This window comes from Cetorhinus maximus, chromosome 24 (assembly GCF_964194155.1).
Source record: "Cetorhinus maximus chromosome 24, sCetMax3.hap1.1, whole genome shotgun sequence".
Classification (NCBI taxonomy): domain Eukaryota; kingdom Metazoa; phylum Chordata; class Chondrichthyes; order Lamniformes; family Cetorhinidae; genus Cetorhinus; species Cetorhinus maximus.
Genome location: NC_135902.1, coordinates 30,480,344 through 30,500,950, shown reverse-complemented (window position 1 = coordinate 30,500,950; position 20,607 = coordinate 30,480,344). Strand labels below are relative to the sequence as shown.

General features: G+C 40.3%; 2 protein-coding genes across 8 annotated transcripts in view; one reads left to right on the top strand and one right to left on the bottom strand.

The window, feature by feature from the left end:
- jmjd6 (jumonji domain containing 6, arginine demethylase and lysine hydroxylase) overlaps positions 1–1,269 on the bottom strand; it is a 40,683-nt gene extending 39,414 nt beyond the window's left edge. The window contains exon 1 of one of the 2 annotated variants that reach the window (XM_078570939.1): positions 662–1,269. In XM_078570939.1, coding sequence (XP_078427065.1) covers positions 662–790 — 129 coding nt within the window. In that variant the 5' untranslated portion in view covers positions 791–1,269. The remainder of the gene's footprint in view (positions 1–661) is intronic. The other variant, XM_078570940.1, reaches the window with a different exon arrangement.
- mettl23 (methyltransferase 23, arginine) lies at positions 470–19,479 on the top strand. 6 transcript variants are annotated; one of them, XM_078570950.1, is made up of 5 exons: positions 470–603; positions 8,422–8,526; positions 9,139–9,376; positions 13,233–13,317; positions 15,014–19,479. In XM_078570950.1, the coding sequence occupies exons 2-5, from the start codon at positions 8,443–8,445 to the stop codon at positions 15,192–15,194; spliced, it is 588 nt and encodes a 195-aa protein (XP_078427076.1). In that variant the 5' UTR covers positions 470–603; positions 8,422–8,442; the 3' UTR covers positions 15,195–19,479. The 6 variants fall into 6 exon arrangements, with proteins under 6 accessions (XP_078427076.1, XP_078427074.1, XP_078427075.1 ...); XM_078570948.1 differs by lacking the exon at positions 470–603 and adding an exon at positions 1,255–1,399; XM_078570952.1 differs by lacking the exon at positions 470–603 and adding an exon at positions 1,264–1,399 and having other exon boundaries at positions 8,422–8,440.
- Positions 19,480–20,607: the final 1,128 nt, after the last annotated feature.

Below are 20,607 nucleotides of genomic sequence, written 5' to 3'. Positions count from 1 at the left end.
CTGGCAGCGTGTGTGGAGAAATGAGTTCACGTTTTGAGTCCAATATGACTCTTTTAAGACCTGATGGGTATTTCCAGCACTCTATTTCAGATTTCCAACATCCGGAGCATTTTGCTCTTAATTTTATGTTTCTTCCCAGGAGGGGATACAGCCTCAAGTCCCACATCTCAAAAACTCTTTCTCCAAGAGCTGTCTCCAATAATAACCACTGCGGCGGCGGCTCCCTGGTGACCACAACGGGAATTCTGCCTTGGACCGACTGCCGAGTAACCGCAGCCCATCTCATCCTCCAGAACTGCCCTGTCCAAAGTGCCCCCCCTTCCCTCCCCTCCGGCCTGCTTCCAGCCCAGATTTACACCCTCAGTGCCCGCCAAATCAATCTCCCCCCCCCACTCCCTCACCAAGTGAACCCAACCCGGCCGTTCCCTCCAAAGCAACACCTCTTCCCAATGCCGGGAGGGGGAGGGATTGGGAGAATCAAAGCCACCAGCAGGCCACCTTGTGTAGGTCCCCCCCCACCCCACCATTCCCGCTCTCTGACTAGGGGCTGAGGGACAGCTCGATGGCGCCGTGCCGAGAGTGTGTACGTGCGGGACGTGCTGGGTGAGTGTGAGTGGGACCCCGGGGCTGTGAGGCGGCCCCGGTCCCTGACGCTCCTTACCTTGACAGTGCTCAAGGATAAAGAGAAAGTTTCATGGTAGTTGTGTTTAGTCCAGTCGTAAGAATCCCTTAACTCGGGGCGAGCACTGCGCTTTGCTTCTTTTATTCGTTTCTTAGCTTTGTGATTCATTTCCTAAACTCAGAACCACTGCCTCCTGCGCTATTAAAGCCGGCTCCGCCAGCCGCTGCCCCCACCCCGGGGTCTGGGTTACAGGCTGTCGAAGGGGAGAGGGGGAGGGGGGAGGGAGGGAAAGCTTTCCAGAATCTTCACCCTCTCCCCGCACCGACCTGTCAATCAAACCGCAGAGAGGAAGTCCGGCCCGCCCGCCCGTCACCGAGTGGCCGGCCCGCGGCGGAAGCTGCGCCCGATTGGTGAATCTGAATGCTCCGAAGAAGAGTCATATACGGACTCGGAGCTTTGCCCTCTTGTCTTTCCCTCCACCGACCTGCTTGAGGTTTTTGCAGCAGCTTTTTTGTTTTCATTTCAGATTCCCGGCATCCGCCGTAATTTGATTTTTTTTATCTTTAGGTGGTAAATCTGGGGGTTCTGAGTCACTTTTACGGCGCCGAGGCCGCGCCCCCGCCCTGCCCCGCCCCTCCCCCTGCGTCAGCGGACGTCGGCGAGGTCAGAGTTCATGTCGCCGACGTCATGAGCGGCCTGCCGCCGGCGAAACGCTTCGTGTTTGTGGACGAGCGGCCGAGAGATGGTGCTGAGCGGCTGGAGGTCTCTGTCCCCGAGGTGGCTGACTGGCTTCTTGTAGAAATGAGATTAAAGCGCTGTGTCGGTTGCTTAGATAAGAGAAAGACCAATTCAAATCGTGGTTTTCTCGGTTAATTCGAGCGCCTTTTCTCCCCCCCTCATTGGAGGCCTTGAGCCAGCCTTTGGGAAAATAAACCAATGGAAGGGCTGCCCGCTGCTGTCAGCGCCAATTCAAACTGCCTCTCGACATGTGCCGTTCACCACCTGTGTTTCCCCCAAACCCCTCCAGTGGGCTTGTTTTGGAGCTGGGAAATGTTGGCAGTGACCTTTCTGATTGAGCAGGGAGAGTGTTGAGAGCTGCAGTGTATGTAGACACAGTCGAGGGACCGAGGGTTGAATTCATTGTTGTCCCGGGGAAGTTGCTGCATCGTTGAGACTCTTTCAGATGAGATGTTAAGCCAAGGCACCACGGTGTCCCCCGCCCCCCCCCCCTGTTTTAATGGATGTAAAACGATCCATTCTTGAAGACAGGCGTGGTCTCCTAGTTTAAGTTCCCCCAAAACGGACCAATTGGCCATATATCTCATGCCGTTTGTGCAATTTGGCGTCTGCCCTTGTCAACATGCTACTCGTGTTAGAAAAACAATTCGTTGGTTATAAAATGCTTTAGAATGTCCTGTGAAAGATACTATATAAAAGTAGATTTTCATCCCTGAACCGTCACTGCCATCGGTGTTTTGTTGCATTACATGTTTTACATAAGAAATAGGGGCAGGAGTAGACCTTTGAGCCTGCTCCGCCATTCAATGAGATCGCGATTTTTCTACTTCAGTACCATTTTCTCACACTATCCCCACATCCCTTGATGTTTTTAATATGGAGAAATCTATCAAAACCAGTCTTGAACATACTCAACAATTGAACTTCCACAGCCCTCTGAGACAGAGAATTCCAAAGATTCACCATCCTCTGAGTGAAGAAATTTCTCCTCTTCTCAGTCCTAAATGGCCTGCCCCATATTCTGAGACTGTGGCCCCCTGGCTCTAGGGCCCTTAGCCAGGGGACACATCCTTCCTTCATCTACCCTATCGAGCCCTGTAAGACTTGTGTATGTTTGAATGAAATCACCTCTCATTCTTCTAAACTCTCAACGATAAAAGCCCAGCCTATTTAATTTTTCCTCATAGGAAAATCCATCCATCCAAGGAATTAGTCTGGTGAATCTTTGTTGTATTACTACTATGGCAAGTATATCTTTCCTTGGGTAAGGAGAACAAAACTCCACACATTACTCAAGTGTTGTCTCACCAAGTCTCTATATGATTGCAGTAAGATATCTTTACTTCAATACTCAAATTCTCTTCTAATAAAGGCCAAAATACCATTTCCTGCCTTAATTGCTTGCTGTACCTGCATGTTTGAAATTTTTAGATGTGACAAGATATTAATCTTGGCAGAGTGTTAGCACTATTACCTCTAAATCTAAGGTATAGGCAATAAAAATGCTGGCCTAGCCAGCGGCACCCACGTGCCACAAGAGTAATTTTTAAAAATCGGAAGGCATAAGTTCAAGCCCAATTCTAGATTTGAACACCTAATCTAGGCTGCATTTCAAACTGAGCAAAAGCTGCATTGTCAGAGGTCTAATTTTTGGTATGCAATAATAAATCAAAGCCCTATTTGCCCTCTCGTGAGGAGGTGAAAGATCATATAGCACTATTTGAAGAAGAGCAAGAGAGTTCAGGTCAAAATTTATCCCTCAAACAACTCAGTAAAATAGATTTTCAGCCATTTATTTCATTGCTGTTTGTGGGACCTTGCTGCCTGAATTTTGACTAGCATGGTATCTAAGCTAAAAACAGTCATTACCTAGAGCTAGATAGATTGTTAATGAGCAGGAGGTGAAAGGTTATCGGGGATGGCGGGAATGTGGGGTTGAGGTTACAATCGGATCAACCATGATCTTATTGGATGGCAGAACAGGTTCAAAGTGCTGAGTGGTCTACTCGTGCTCCTAATTCATATGTTCAAATATACTTCTCCGGCTGTGAAGTACTTTGGAACATCTTGAAGTTATGAAAGGTGATATATAAATACAAGTTGTTTCCTCTTTGTAAATTAAAAGTTTCAAATTCATTTAAAGTATATTCCTATGACCAATATTGCAATTCAGTTCAATATTGCAACTTAATTGCAGTTGAGTTCTTGCTTTGCTTCTGATCTTATTCACTACTGCTATTTCTGGCTTCCACCATTTCCTTAATAATTCTTGGGTTCTGGCAAGGTTGGCATTTATTGCCACTGAGAAGGTGGTTGGTGAGCTACCCCCTTAAATGCTGTAGTCTATATGGTGTAAGTGTTCCCATAATACCATTAGGTAAGAAGTTTCAGGGTTTTGACTTGGTGTAATGAAGGAACCATTATATATTTCCAAATCAGGATGTCGTGTAACTCAGATGGGACTTGGTGGTGAACATGTTGCATTGCATTTTCCTGAGACAGCAGTGCTGAAAGTGAGAATTCTTAATCCCAGCAGTTTTGCAGCAGATCTCCAGAGCAGCACTGACTACTTACTGTGTACAAATTCGGGGGATAGGGAGGCTTATACTGTAGGGAAGGGGGAGAGGTAAATGTCTGTTAGCGGAGAATGTTGAAGGAGAAGAATGTTACTGTGTGAATTGATAAAGTTGGCTGTTAATGAAATTTAGCAATGGAGATTGCTAATACAATATTCACAATAATATGCTGAAAGCTACTGCGGATGCTGGAAATCCAAAACAAAAACAGAATTACCTGGAAAAACTCAGCAGGTCTGGCAGCATCGGCGGAGAAGAAATCAGTTAACGTTTCGAGCCTTCATGGCCCTTCGGCAGAACTGAAGCATAGTTAGGAGAAAGGAGAAATATAAACTGGTTTAAGGTGGGGGGGGAGCGGGGGGGGAAGAGAGAAGTTGAGGGTGTGGTGATTGTGGAGATAAGCAAGCCGTGATAGGAGCAGATAATCAAAAGATGTCACAGACAAAAGGATCAAAGAGGTGTTGAAGGTGGTGATATTTGTCTAAGAAAAGTGCTAATTAAGAATGGAAGACAGGATACTCAAAGTACAGCTCTAGTGGGGTAAAGCAAAGTACAGCTCTAGTATCCTGTCTTCCATTCTTAATTAGCACTTTTCTTAGACAAATATCACCACCTTCAACACCTCTTTGATCCTTTTGTCTGTGACATCTTTTGATTATCTGCTCCTATCACGGCTTGCTTATCTCCACAATCACCACACCCTCAACTTCTCTCTTCGCGCCCCCCCCCCCCCCCCCCCACCTTAAACCAGTTTATATTTCTCCTTTCTCCTAACTATGCTTCAGTTCTGCCGAAGGGCCATGAAGGCTCAAAACGTTAACTGATTTCTTCTCTGCCGATGCTGCCAGACCTGCTGAGTTTTTCCAGGTAATTCTGTTTTTGTTCACAATAATATTCCAATTTTGTGAAATTATGAAGTCAGTTTTTGCTATAATCTGCAATTTCCAATGACCCTAACAAAAGGAGCAGCTGCTGATGATATCCACCCCAATGAAGTATTTTTGCTTGTGCTGAGGAAGCTTCAGCACTGTACCTGAACATAAGAATTTAGAGCATTTTACCTTCATCAGTAACTTAATTCTTACCCATGTCTATCAGTTAAATGCTGTCTCTTTAAAAAAAAGTCATAAACCACATATTCTGAGCTAACACTTCAATGATTTTAAGTTTGGTGAAGTTTTCATTTTTCCCTTTTAGTTAATTTTATTTAGCAGCATTGAATTATCTGTGTTCCTGGTGCCTTCATCTTCAAAAATATTAAAGTTGACTGTATTGTGAAACATGTAATTGGCTGTCACAACTGTAATCATTGGCTTTCTTTATTAGAATGTGTCCTTGTCTGTCTCATTAATGAAGTGCATCATTGAAACTGGTGCAATAAGCTATTCTTCAGTTTTAGAGTTCACAAAGGTGGCAATCTTAAACATTTGAGAGTTGACTAGATGGTGCTCAAACATCCTGTGGCATAGAGTGACTGGATGTGGATTTGTGTATGAGATTTCTTTGATCTGTTTTTCTATGGTAAGGGAGGATGTCGCAGATGGATGGATGATGGGAAGTGGAGATGGGCACGCTGCTTGGTTTGTGTTTTCAGACAGGAAAAAAGACAAAAACATTCATTCTGGGCAATATGCGGTTGGGGAGGGGAAAATAAATTCCCTGAAAGAATGCTGACTTTATTTGAGAACCATTTCTCAACTTCTTCCTCTCCTCGTTATTTTACTGGTTTTGTATCATAGGATGCAGTTACCACTGATCCATCAAAGGAGCCCATTACATAGCTTTCCCATTTTAGAATCATCGTACGACATATTGTTCCTCTGAGTGAATGCTGTTTTTTTTGTTGATTTATGAGAGTGCAACATCAAAACTGGCAATTGGATAAATAAAATTATTTTATTTTGACAACAGAATTTCCTGAAAGATGCAATGTTATAACGTTACTGAATAACATATTCCTGCAACAGATCAAATCATAAGGCTATTCCCACGTCATTTCTATCAGCAATACATACGAAGGAAACCAAATGTCTGGCCATGTAATCTGATTTTTGTTTCCTTAAGTAGATTCCAGTCAGCTTCACAAATGAAAATAAAATTGTACTGTATTGCTTAATGAATCATTTAGCATTCCTGTATTATTATTTAAAATGTGTTTAGTTCCTAATTTAGGTTACATATTGATCCAAAAAGGTAATACAATCCCACCTGGATATCATCTACATTTTATTTGTGATTTTGTATAATTAATTCCATGAATTTTTTTTTAAAGTTAAGCAATCTGTATAATAAACAAGAACTGGGGAATGAATCATGGAATACTACCCTACAAAAGGTCATTCAACCCATCGAATCTGCACCAACTCTTTTGAAGAGCAATTCAGTTAGTCCCACTCCCTTGCTCTTTCCCCATGTTCCTGCAATTTTTCTTCCTCCAAGAATTTATCTAATTTCCTTTTGAAAGTCACCATTGAATCCTGGACTAATTATGAATTGCTGCTATTCATTGATGGACGTACTGTAAAACTTGTTGCTACGTGTGAAAGATAGTTCAATGAAGAAAAACAAGTGAAGGATACAGTAATGTGACTTTCTGAACCAACCTGCTTGGACTTAATATTCTGTCCTCTCCCCTCCTCATTAAAGAATGCTGTGGGATCTTCTATACCCTGAGAGGGTAGATGGGGATTTGGTTTTAACATCTCACCTGAAAGACAGCGTCAGAGATAATGCAGCACCTCAGTACTGTCAATATTGTCAAGTTTCTAGAGTTGGGTTTGAATCCAATAATTTTCTGACTCAGGTGAGAATGTTAATATTAAATCACGGCTGGCCAAGATAGTTCATTTGTTTTGAAGCACTGTTTGTGTAAGTAAAGACAATTTTCATACAAGATCCCATAAACAGAATTGAGAAGAACGATCCTTTGTCTTCTCCCCTATCTCCAACATGTCTTTTCAAAGCTCTTGAACATGATGGCACCTCCCATAACGTCATGTTTGAATCTCTCCAATCTAGTTTCTGACATTGCCACAGCTCTAATGGCTGCCCAGGAAATGTTAAACAGAATAAAACCTACTCTATATCACTTGGGTAACTATACAGCTGACCTTCCCCAATCACTCTCACTGAAGCCCCTGACCAGACCCGAGTAGACCCCATCACCTGATTCTCTACTGAAATGTCTTAACTAAAGCTACAACTTACATCCGCAGTGACTGATGCACAATTCCTCTTGACCTATCTTCAGTCTTTGACACGTTTGACCGCACTGTTTCTCCTTCAATGTCTCTCCTCCATTGCCCAGTGAAGTGGGACTACTCTCACCTGGTTCCTAGCTTACCAGTCTAGTTGGAGCTTACCTATCCAGAGAATCTCCTGCAATGGCTTTATTTCCTGTCCCTACAGTTATTCTTGGAGATCACTGACCCATTGCCTAGCCATCGATTCCATCTGTATTTCTGTAACTTCCCAAAATTCTCCGAAAACTCCCTTCTCCAAATCTGGCCTCATGCATCCCCAATTCTCTGGCCCTCGTTGGCAGCTGTTGCTTCAACTGTTCAGGCCCTAAGCTCTGGAACTCCCTCTACAAACATCTGTGCCTCTCCACCTAAGATGCTGTTTAAAAACTAGGTCTTTGACCAAATGTTTGATCACCAGTCCTAGGCCTGAATCTTGCATCTAGGGTCTGAACCCCTATTTCTGACCCTGATCAGACAAAAAAAATACAGTTACCTTTGAGAATCAGTGCAGAAACCACGCACCCTTTTTATGGCACTAGTTGTCATATTCTGTAAGTAAAATATTTAAATGTCCCAAAGCTTCTTTGAAAAGCTATGGAGAGAATGTAAATTAGGGGGTAGGATGATAGGGGTGATTGGGTGCAGCTAGGTAGGATGGCAAGGGTGATAGGGTGGCAGGTGGGCAACTAGGTAGGGTGGTAGTTGGGTTGGGGGTAGGGTGGCAGATGGGTGTGTGTGTAGTTGGGTCAGGAGGGGTCATGGGGGCGGGGGTCTACCCAGGCCTGGTCAGGGGCTTCAGTGTGAGTGATTGGGGAAGGTCAGTTGTATAGTTACCCAGGTGATTGAGACTGGGTTTTATTCTAACATTTCTTGGGCAACTACCCAGATAAGTAAGTCGGAACTGTCTGAAGTTCCCGACTCTAACCCAGTTTTTTGGAGTGTCCCAGAGAGCAGGGAGTTCAAACTTCCTGGGCAATTCCCACGAAGTCCTTGCATTGGAACTTCCAAGGGGTCCTGTAGTGCATTTTCTGGGGTACATCTGGTCTCCAACCTGCAAATACTCAGCAAGTTAGGCAGTACCTGTGAAGAGAGAGAGTTAGCATTTCAAGTTGATAACCTGTCATCAAAATGTTTTTCTTTATGGTTCATTAATTTTTGTCTGATTAAGTTCCTGTGAAGTGTCTTGGGATGTTTTACCATGTTAAAGGTGCTATTTAAATGCAAGTTGTTGTTGCTTCCTCAGGTACTGGATCCCCAATATGGTATGTACATTTGGCCATGTGCTGTGGTTCTAGCACAATACGTATGGTTTTACAGAAATACAGTAAGAGGAAAGACCATTTTAGAGGTAAAATAAATTAACTTGATTTTGATAATAAAAGTAGTATTTCAAAAACAGACAGAAAATAGGTGGAAACGTCTGGGATAAATTAGGATACATTTGTTAGAGAATTCCATGTGCATTTTGCTTCATAAGAGGATAGGTGTGCTCGCTGCTGATCAAGACTGAAATCCCTTTTAAAAATGACAACTACATAAGGAAAATTAGGTTAAGTTTCTACCAAAAAGTTATCAAACCTGACAAATTCTAAGCCAGTCTTGCAAAAAGAATAAAAATAAGTATAACCTGTTGGCATTTTTTTTAAGTGTGCCAGTTGAATTTTTGAAACATCTTTATCCAACATTCAAGCAAGGTTACATCAGAATTTTTAAAATTGAAAGTACAATTTTACCTTTTATTGAAGTTTTGATAGTGTAAAGATTAGTCCTATTACTCTTGCATTTTTTGTCAACTCTTGCTCACCGTTAGGTTAATTGACATTTGCAAAAGATTTGATTCAGTTGTAAATAAAAAGCTGCAATACTTTTAAATCACAGAAAATTGAATCTTATTGTTTTCAAATCATTACATATTATATATCAATAAGGAATGGTGCAGGAATTAATTTTGTGTTTTCAGATTGGAGCTGGTGCAAGCCTACCTGGGATAGTGGCAGCAAAATGTGGCGGTAGAGTGATTTTATCGGATGGTGCAGAGATTCAGAATTGCTTGGATAACTGCCGCCTAAGTTGCCAGATTAATAACCTTGAGGATGTGTCTGTCATCGGTTTAACCTGGGGGCAAATATCTCCTGATCTAGTGCTGTTACCACAGATAGACATCATTCTGGGTTCTGATGTGTTTTATGAGCCTAAAGGTAAAGATTTAAATTTTGCAAAACCAGTTCTGTATTTCTGCTTGTCTTTATATTTTCTACTGACTGAATAATTTTAACTGCTGATATATTTGTCCTGGAGGCAAAAGACACAAAGGATTTCACTGTCTATAACTTGGGTGTTCAGTAACATGATGGAGCATTATTAATTTCAATAGGAAGTTACGCTTCTCTTCATGGTTAACTGGAACATAGTCTTAGGAGCAGGAGTAGGCCATTTGACCCTTCGAGCCTGCTCCACCATTCAGTAAGATCATGGCTGATATGGTTGTGGTCTCAACTCCACTTTCCTGTCTGCCCCTTATAACTGCATTGACTTTAACAACATGCACCTGCACCATGACAGGTACTGATGACTGCTGGACCAATCACCGCTTTATGCAATGTACCGTCTCCGTCAACCTGCAAGCATCCTGCTCAAATGCCTCCTCCCAGTGCCAAGGAACTCCTTCCAAAGTCACAGTGTGATTTTTCGTGCTTTGAGAGACATGATGGACAAGATCCTCATTGCATGGCAAATTCAAGAAAAATGCAAGGAAAAGCACCAATTTTTTCTATCTCACAAAAGCCTTTGACTGTGTCAACCACGAAGGCTTAAGGAGTATCCTCCTCAAATTTGACTGCCCTCTGAAATTTGTCACTATCCTCCGTCTACTCTGCCATGATGTACAAGCTATGATCATCACCAATGAAACCGCCACAAACCCTGTGTAGAGTCATAGAGATCTACAACACAGAAAAAGGCCCTTTGGCCCATCGAGTCTGTGCCGGTCAAACAAGTACCTAACTATTCTAAACAAAAACAGAATTACCTGGAAAAAATCAGCAGGTCTGGCAGCATCGGTGGAGAAGAAATCAGTTAACGTTTCGGGTCTTCATGACCCTTCGGCAGAACTGAGTATAGTTAGGAGAAAAGTGAAATATAAGCTGGTCTAAGGTGGGGGGGCGGGGGGAAAAAGAAGTTGAGGGTGTGGTGATTGTGGAGATAAGCAAGCAGTGATAGGAGCAGATAATCAAAAGATGTCACAGACAAAAGGATCAAAGAGGTGTTGAAGGTGGTGATATTGTCTGAGAAAAGTGCTAATTAAGAATGGAAGACAGGATACTCAAGGTACAGCTCTAGTGGGGGTGGGGTGGAAAGACTAAAAAAGTTTTAGTTTTAGATTTAAAAATAATGGAAATAGGTGGGAAAAGAAGAATCTATATAAATTCCATTTTCCAGCACTAGGCCCATAGCCTATAGAAAACTGGGGTCAAACAAGGCTGTGTCATTACACCAACTTTCTCCTCCATTTATCTCACTGAAACACTGCATCTCACCTCCAGCAAATTATCCACAGCTGTGAAGACAATCTACAGGACAGGAAACTGTTTCGACCTACGTTGCCATCAATCAAAAACCAAAATCACTCCAACCTCAGTCATAGAACTTCAGTATGCAGATGGTGCTTGTATTAGTGCTCACTCAGAAACTGAGCTCCAGGTCATTATTGACTCCTTTTTCGAAGCATAATGCTTGGAAAACTAAGATCCTCTTCCAACCAGCTCCCACAGCAAAACACTTCTCCCCCACCCCATCAATTAAGTTCAACGGCAAGATCCTGGTAAAGGTGAACCATTTTCCATACCTTGGGAGCCTACTCTCAACAAAGGCAGACAAAATTTGTCATTGCCTCCGATGTGCCAGCAAAGTCTTCGGCCAATTGAGGAAAAGAGTATTTAAGGACCAGGATCTCAAACCCGAGATTAAGGTCATGGTTTAATCGGGCAGCAATGATCCCTAAGCTTCTATATGTTTTGGAGACATGGACAACCTACAGCAGGCACCTCAAAGCACTGGATAACTATCACTGGTTGTGTCTTCGCAAGATCGTCCAAGAAAGGCGGACCAACAGTAGCTCTCTCCAAAGCCAACTTGCCCAGCATCAAGACACTAATTACTCAAAACCAACTCTGCTGGGCAAGACATGTCATTCATATGCCTTACACTAGAATCCTGAAGCAACTGCTCTTCTCGGAACTTGATCGTAGCAAGAGAATCCCTGAGAACAGCAGAAACATTTTAAGAATGTCCTCAAATCCTCCATGAAGAGGTCAATCATACCCGTCAACTCATGGGAGACCCTAGCTTGTGACCATTGCTCATTCGGGAAGGCACCAAACACAGAGATTTGGTTGGGAACGTGCATCTGGAGCGAAGTTGATAAAGCCATTAGAAAACTGAAAAACAGCAAAGTCCCTGGAACAGATGGAATCCCTGCTGAAATTCTGAAACACAGATACATTCCTGGCAGGTTCTTCACAACCTCATATCCCTCATTTGGGAAGAGGAGCACATGCTGGGAAGCTGTGATCGTGACTATATTGAAGAAGGGAGACAAGTCTGATGGCGGAGCGCACAAACCTCAGCTACCCAAGCACCACCCGCCCCACACATGGTAGAGTCTGCAGATTGCACATTGGACTTATCAGCCATTTCAGAACCCATTGAACCAGAATGGAAGTAAGTCATCTTCATTTCGAATGAGTGCCTACAAAGACAAAGAATAATGTGCATTTATGCTGTGCCTTTAACACACAAAAATATTCCTTGGGTTTTACAGAGGGATGAAAAGAAACATGCCAAGTTACGTTAGGATAGTTAGGAGAGATGACTGAAGGTGTTTGAAGGAAAAGGTGGCAAGGAAACAGCCGATGCGGAATTTGAACATTGAAAAGAAGTTTGTTTTCTACCCTCTCTCAAAATGGACAATATTGGCAAACTATCGTTCAGTACAGTAATAAGAGACGTTTAAAATGGTGTCCAACAGAGTCTTGCAGAATATATTTTTCCAAAAAGCAATAAATAAACACTAATGAGTCACCATAAGTGAATAAAGACATGAGGGAAAAAATGATGGTATGGAAAGGGAGACAGGGAGAATATGAAGAGACAAGCAGGGAAGTAAAAAAAAATACAGTTAGTAAGGCAGAGGAACAATGAAATTCAATTATCAAGAATTACAAAACAAAATAGTAAAATATTCTACAGGCACACAAATAAAAAGTAAGTTGGGATGAGAATTAGGTCACTAAAGGATGTTCAATGAAAATCACAGACAGCAATAATGAAATGGCAGAAATATTCAAGTTATTTTGCTTCAGTATTTACCAGGAAGGTGGACCTGGTTCACATGAGAAAGGAAGATGAGATTAGAAATGATATAAATGCATTTAAGTTAAGAGGAGAAATATTTAATAAACTAATGTAATTCAGAGAGGACCAAATCTGTGTTAATTATATAGTGTTGTTTAATTGGATGCAGGTCATGGACACTAAGAGGGCATTTGAGTCCCTTACAAATAGACATACTAAAAACTTTCATAATATAGTATCAATGTTTTTTTGTCCTAAAGATGTGAAAATTGGAATAAGCTCATTCAGCAGAAACTGGTGATTGAACCAGTGATGTTCTTGGCCTCCAAGGCACAGATACTCATGTCAACAAGCTGAATAGCTGGAGCACAAAATTAAAACACTGTAGATGCTTCAAATCTGATATAAAAACTCAAAATGCTGGTAATACTCAGTAGGTTTGGCAGCATCTGTGTATATCAGATGAAAGATCATCGACCTGAAACTTTCTCTCTATAGATGCTGCCAGACCGGCTGAATAATGAGTAGATTTGAGTGATGAGCATTATTACCTTTAGTACTTTTGCTTTTATGTCTTTTTTTTCCTGAAATGTAATTAAATTTTCCATAAAATCCAATGTGAAACTGCACCTTGTGATGACTTATTACTGTATGTCATTCAGCACCCCTTTTAAGTGTCCTCTTTAATTGATTTTTTTATAGACTTCGAGGATATATTAACAACTGTTTTTTACCTCATGCAAAAAAATCCACATGTGCTTTTCTGGACCACTTATCAGGAACGCAGGTGAGTTTTTAATTACTGTAAGCACCTGAACAATATTTTTAATGCCTGGATGAGTGCAGCTCCAACAACACTCAAAGTTCAACACCATCCAGGACAAAGCAGCCTGCTTGATTGGTACCCCATCAGTCACTCCTTCCATCACCAACACGCAGTGGTAGCAGCACGTACCATCTATAAAATGCACTGCAGCAAGTCACCAAGGCTACTTTTTGACAGCATCTTCCAAACCCGTGACCTCTACCACCTAGAAGGACAAGGGCAGCAGATGCACGGGAACGCCACCACCTTGAAGTTCCCCTCCAAGCCACACATCATCCTGACTTGGAACTATATCGCTGTTCCTTCACTATTGCTTGGTCAAAGTCCTGGAACTCCCTAACAGCACTGTGGGTATATCTACACCACATGGACTGCAGTGGTTCAAGGTGGCTTCCCATCACCCACTCAAGAGCAATTAGGGATGGGCAATCACCAGCGATACCCACATCCCATGAATGAATAAATCAAAAAGAACTTTCTGTATGTTTGACTGAAACACTATTGCCAAATATAATTTTGAGTTGATGATTATTCCAACCTAATAAAGCAGCTTCAAGATTTATGGAATTGAGGCCTGCCAGTCTTGCCTGGCATCAGCATTCATTCTTCCCTTCATGTGCTAATTCCATCATTCATTGTCAGCTCATCTGTTATAAGGAAATATCGGCTGTCTAGCTGTGGCTTAAATGCAATAAGCTTCATAACTTATCATTCATCAACTCTGTTGGAGATCTGTCACCCTAGAACTTTTATTTTTACACTGCTTTCCATATCCTCATAACATTTAACAAGAAATCAAGTACTGTTGAAGTATGGTACTTGCTCACTGTAGTAAGGTAGGCAATAATAGTAGCCAGTTTGCACAAATAAGTGTTTTTATTGCAGATGTGTGACCAAACCAAAATATTGTAATTTTGTGATATTCCCCCCTTAGATCTATTTATTTGTAATTCTCAATTTGTCCATCTAAGACAACTAACAAGAAAGATTCAGTAAGACAATTGTGTTAGATGCTGATTAATTATGTTGAACTCCTAGATGATATTGTAAACGTAAGAGAATAAATGGTTCATCACAACAGGCTGAAATTTTTCGTAGATTGACTGCATTTATATTTAAACAAAACTAGTTGAATGACTGCCCAGTCAAGGCAGTGCTATATTCAGCTGAGGCATTGAATTGGAGAATAAATAGGGTGAATCCCTTGTTGACATGCCAGGTTTTTCTTAATTTTATTTACTAAAAAACTGACTGTTGTAATTAAGCTAGTAACTGGTTACTCATGTGGAATACGCAACACTTTAAATGCTCATTTTTGCTGATAAAACAATTTTTAGCTGTATTAGAACTGTACTCAAATCTTAAATATCTGTACCTTTTATTGCACATGATCTATTGTCCAAGGACCATACCCTAAACTCTATCCGGATCAACTTCCACTATTCCTATCATAACACAGACCAATTGGATATTATGCCTGATCTTAACTATTCTGATCGTGAACTCTATCCAATATATTACACTTGAAATCTTACTATCCCTTTTAACTTCATTATATTCAAACAAATGTGGAAAAAAAAACTTGGGTTTATAAGAAATATGTATTGCCTTGCTGTAAGAATTTTCCTTTATTTTAACTCCTAAATTTCTCTTCCAGTGCTGACTGGTCAATCGAAGCATTGTTATACAAGTGGAATATGGAGTGTGTTCACATTCAACTAGAAACATTTAATGCAGATGAAGAACACCTTGCTGGATCCAGTCTGCCTGGAAGTCACACTGTTCACATGATGATTATCACCAGAAGGACTGGTATTCCTTCAGTAACCTACAGCTAGTTCAGTGGCAAAGATAACGATGTTTTTCTCATTGGAAGTACCATTTTAGAAAGACTGCAATCTCCATTGGTGCTATCATTTTTCCATTCAGAATTAATTACATGCACAGGGTTATACCGAAAGAAACCTTGTAAATATTCCAGTTAGACACCATATGTGGAAAATCTACTGTAGAAACATTTAGTTGAAGTATAGCTCTGCTGTTGAAAGTGTGGGGGGCATGGAAGATATAGGAATAAAAATGTAAATTGTGTAGCTTAAAATCTTTTATAAAATACATTAATTAGCTTTTAAACCAATATTTCCTGATTATCCTTATTATTCTCCTGTCAAACCACTGGAGAGTATATGATGCAAAACAAGTGCTCCATATTTATCTATTTCTTGATGACTAGTGCTATTGGGTATTTGATACTATAGCCTAGTCTTAACTCAGTTTAAAGATCATAAACAATAAAATAAAATGCCTTTATAGGACGGCAGCGGCTTCCAAATCCCTGCTCCTACCTTATCTCTGAATTCAAGCATATGAAGTGCTCTTTTTCCCTGATGCAAAAGACTGTAATCTCAATGTCCAGCCAGTTACAAGAAACAATCTTATTTATCTTTGATTGATTTAAAGGTGTACCTACTCAATGTGTGCTTTAACTGAGATACTTTATTACCCTCAAATAAGGAACAATGAAATTTTCACTTGAAGACAACAAAATAATGCACGTAAAGAGCATTTCCCCACGTATTCTCGGTTCTTAAAAAACAGGAGAGCATGCTAAATGCTTAAATTATGTAACTACAGCGTTTCATTAAAATAAATGGAAATATTTCCAAAGTACAATGTGCTTCCCCCTATATTTAACAAAAGTGGCCAATAGGTGCTCATTTTGAATTGGTTGCAGTTTGTCATCAGTCTTGTCACTTGCTCCATTCGAAAGAGTAACTTCTGCAGCTTGGGAGTTCTGAGGTCAGTATGGAATCAGTTACACATTGTTCTAAACACATTCCCAGGAAAATTGCCCAGGAATTAGTGCATTAGATAACACCACGGCACACATCATGCATATTTTGAGTTAACATGTAAGTAACCCTTTCCAAAAGTGCTGCAAATTTTGCATTTCTGGACAACTGTTTCTGAAGCACCAAGATATTAGGTACCTTGTTTTTTTAAAAAAATGTTTTACTTAATTGATTGTAAAGTGTACTTTACCTCAATGCCAGTCAGAAGGCAGAAAAGCATTAACCATGGACACGGATTCAAGGTTTATATTGGTTATGCTGGTACTTAGATTTCCACTCTTTCTAACATTATCTAGACTTACAAGAAATTGTGCACATTTGATGTGTAATTCCTTATCTCACGATTGTGCTTTCAATACGCTGTTGGACACTGCCTCATCTTCTGTGTTGTAAGGAAATTACTGCAAGTGTATTGTCAATGCACAGTATCATTAGAAAACACAGCCAAAGTAAAAATATTTCCCCTGGTGAACTGGGCACTCTGTCTACTTTCAGGGGAAGTTAAGGATTAATATAGGCTCTTTGAACAATGGCATAAGAATCAAGATAAAAGCAAAAAACTGCGGATGCTGGCAATCCAAAACAAAAATAAAAATACTTGGAAAAACTCAGCAGGTCTGGCAGCTTCTACGGAAAGGAACACAGTTAACGTTTCAAGTCTGTATGACTCTTCAACGGAACTAAGTAAAAATAGAAAAGAGGTGAAATATACCTGATTTAAGGTGGGCGGGGGTGGGACAGGTAGAGCTGGATAGAGGGCCAGTGATAGATGGAGATAGCCAAAAGATGTCATAGGCAAAAGGACAAAGAGGTGTTGAAGGTGGTGATATTATCTAAGGAGTAAACACCTTGTCAAACACCAGGAGAGAGATGGAAAGCAATGAAGGTGAACAAGGTAAAAGAGAGATACGGAAATCCTGTCGGAGAGAAGAGCAATACTTCTTCAAGGATCAGCTTGTCCCTGGTCTAGTGATGATTAGAAGAAGTGAATTATGGATCAGTGCATTGCGATTACAATTATCAATTTGGTAATTTCCTGTCTGAAGATTGTTTCATGAACGCTTTTAACAAATACAATTTAAAAGTAGCTAGTTAATGTCCAGACATTTAACAATGCACTAAGTATTTTAGAAGCATCCCTTTTACAGTACTAAATGTAGCTATAATTGAACTTCAGTCATTCCAAACTCAATTTTGGGAGTTTTTGGAGAGGCTTTCATACTCTCTGATCCAGTAATCATTATTAAAGTAGTCGAAATTAATAAGAATCTTGGATAAATTTGGAAACTCAGTAATTTTTCCCCGATTTCTTTTGTTAATCTTCCAGTACCCAAATTTATACAATGCATCCTGGAATAGCACTTTCACTTGCTCAAAAATGTACATGTCTAACTTTTTTCAGTTCTGATGAACTGTCACAGACCTGAAACATTAACTGTATCTCTCTCCACAGATGCTGCTAGACTGCATTGCCAGCAGTTTCTGTTTTTATTCTATTTGTCTTGTGCAACTTTATTTTCACAGTTAAATTTCACATTAATGTTAGGGCATGTCAAAATATTTGCTCAAAATGGAAGCCACTGCTCAAACAAAAAAGTTAGACTATACTTTAACTGCAGAAAAAAAAGCATATACCTCTTAACGTGTCGTTGTCCCCCCCCGCCCCCGGCAACCTTCCCTATAGTACTATGTTTTAACAATGTTTCACAATATTGAGTAGTCACAACAACAGTACAGATTGAAAAAAATTAGTTTGCATTCAAAACACAATGTTCTATGCAGAAAATTTATACTCTTCCTTCAACTGGATACTTTAGTTGCTTCTTCCACCCAGGTTATAAGTCACTCAATTTATTTATTTCACTGAATCACAACCTCAATTAAGTCCAGTCTTTGCAATCTGCTTAGCAATAATTTGGCTGGAACAGCATTCTCCTGTCAATCTAAGTAGTTCGCAAAACAATTTATGGAGATATCCTCTGGCTGCATAAAGTGTGGCCCCTTTATGAATGAGCTAAGATGTCTCAGCTATATAGAGTTCTACTGCCATCAATTACTAAATAAACTTTGCATGAAATTCAGACCACATACGTAACCTCATGCAGGTTTGAAGTGCTGCAAAGCTACAGGCTGCTACTGTGCACGGGCAATTTTGCTTGTCACCCAGCATAAGTAACAAGTACAATATACTTTGGATTTAACAATGCTCAAGGTGGTCAAAGACAAATTATTCTATTGTTCAAAGAACTTACCTTCCTCTTTTAAGATTCATAATGAATAGGAGTAGGCCATTCAAGCCTACTCTATCATTCAATAAGATTACAGCCAATCTTCTACCTCAACTACTCTGTCCTACACTATTCCCAATATGAACCACTACTGAGTAATGATATTTGAAGTTACAATACAGCTGTAAAAATGCAGGATTCAATTATCAAAAATGAAGCTTTTTATTTGGAACTGACTCAGGCTAAACAAAACACATGCAATCCCTAATGCTTCAACTGCTCTAACAATGTTAAGAATGATTTTAAGCCTGTCCATTTAAATGGAAAGCAGATGAGTGGGCAATTAAAATTGACCAGATGACTTACATATCAACATTCTACACTGATCCTGCCATCTACCATTTTAACTGCCATGAAGCCCACCTGAAGCTAAATGGATGCCCCTCTATATATGCCCAATATCACAGGCCTACAACTACAAATTTAACTATAGCCTAAGAAGGGAAGCCATTATGCTTTTCCCACCAACTTAAAACAGCAAGAATACCTGAGGCCAGAAGAGAAACAATTTTGGTTTAATGTTTTCATTGTGGAGTCAAGACTAGCAGCAATCTTCCCCAGACCCCACAAGCTATCTCTGCTCAAGGCTCTGCATCCTGTCCCGAAACCCAATCCCCATGACATACATCTGTCTGCATCAACCCAAATTTCTGCTCCTGCCCATTTGACACTTACAGCTAGTTTCAGGCAGGCAGGTGAGGCCCCAGGTATAATAGTCCCTGGACCTCACACTGCTAAGCTCTGGAAAGAGGGTTTGATGTTTTTATTGTGAAACTCCACCCACTCCTTGATTTGCACTTCTAGTTAAAATCAGGACTTTAATATCAGGACTTTAATATCAATATACTGTTATCACAGTAGCAAGTTGAAGGAGATTATAAACACTTTTCCCAGAAGAAGCAGAACTAGAAGACTTTGGTTTCAGCTTTTACAATGTTAAGATGCAAAAATTACTGCACAATACCGATGACATTTCAATGAAACTATACATGTATGTACTCAATTTCTAACAAACGTGCTATAGGTACAACAGTCACAACTTGAACAAATAAGACAATTAGAAATTATGAGTAATTTTCAGGCCAATCATTTCTCAGCCACAAGCAAGAATATCACCCTGAATTATCATTCAGTATATCTGATAACACTAATCAATGAGATCGTACATATTAGGACCCCTGCTAAAATACCTACCATGGAGTGGGAAGCATGAATCACCAATTTCCATCTAACCAAGTGAAAAATTCCAATCTATGCACTATTCTTTAAACTCTTAAAACTCCTGGTTTTAATATTCTTTTTGTCCAGAGGTATTGCCAACACAGTGCACCACTGTTATTGTAAAATCCTTAAAGCAATTGTGTCCAAAAGGCAATGATAAAAACATCTAGTTCTATTATAAAATGTACAAAGTGGTTGCCAGCCCCATCCAGAATGTGGAGCATTTTCTATGTAATCATACTTTTAAAAAAATTACAAATGTCCAATATTACAAGGTTAATGAGCTACTGCTGTTATCTCCAAAAGTAGCAAGGCCTTAAAGAGGTGGTTTGTCTAACACCTTCAGCTGGCATGAATTCCAGGGTTGCAAGATATTTTCACACCTCTGATGGTGCTATTTTTGCCACAGGCCACAATATAATTTTTCCATCATCTAGGATCCTCCCCAGCCTTAAAGAGAAGTTCCAGCAGCTATAAGTGAGATTTGAGAGTTTCAAACAACTGCATATGCAATTATTTTATTCCCAGTTGTGCTATGGCAGTCACATGGCAATACAAGCACTATAAGATCCACAGCACTAAGAACCCTATGCATCATATGCAATGCAGCAACACTCGATTTGCATTTTGCCTTCTGTGGGAAACAGAATCAAATATAATTGCTCCAGGCTCTAGACAAAGCTACCTTTCCAGAATGAATTAAATGATCTGCTGAGCAAGGTGGCAAATTTTGATTTCTGACTGAAATCGGAAAGGGATCTACTTCAGACACCTGAATTTTGTGGTCCAAGCACAATTCCAAGCAAAACTAGATATATATTTTATATATATATATATATTTTTTTTTAAATTAAAATAAAACAGAATTTCCCAGTGCAGCAAAAATCAAC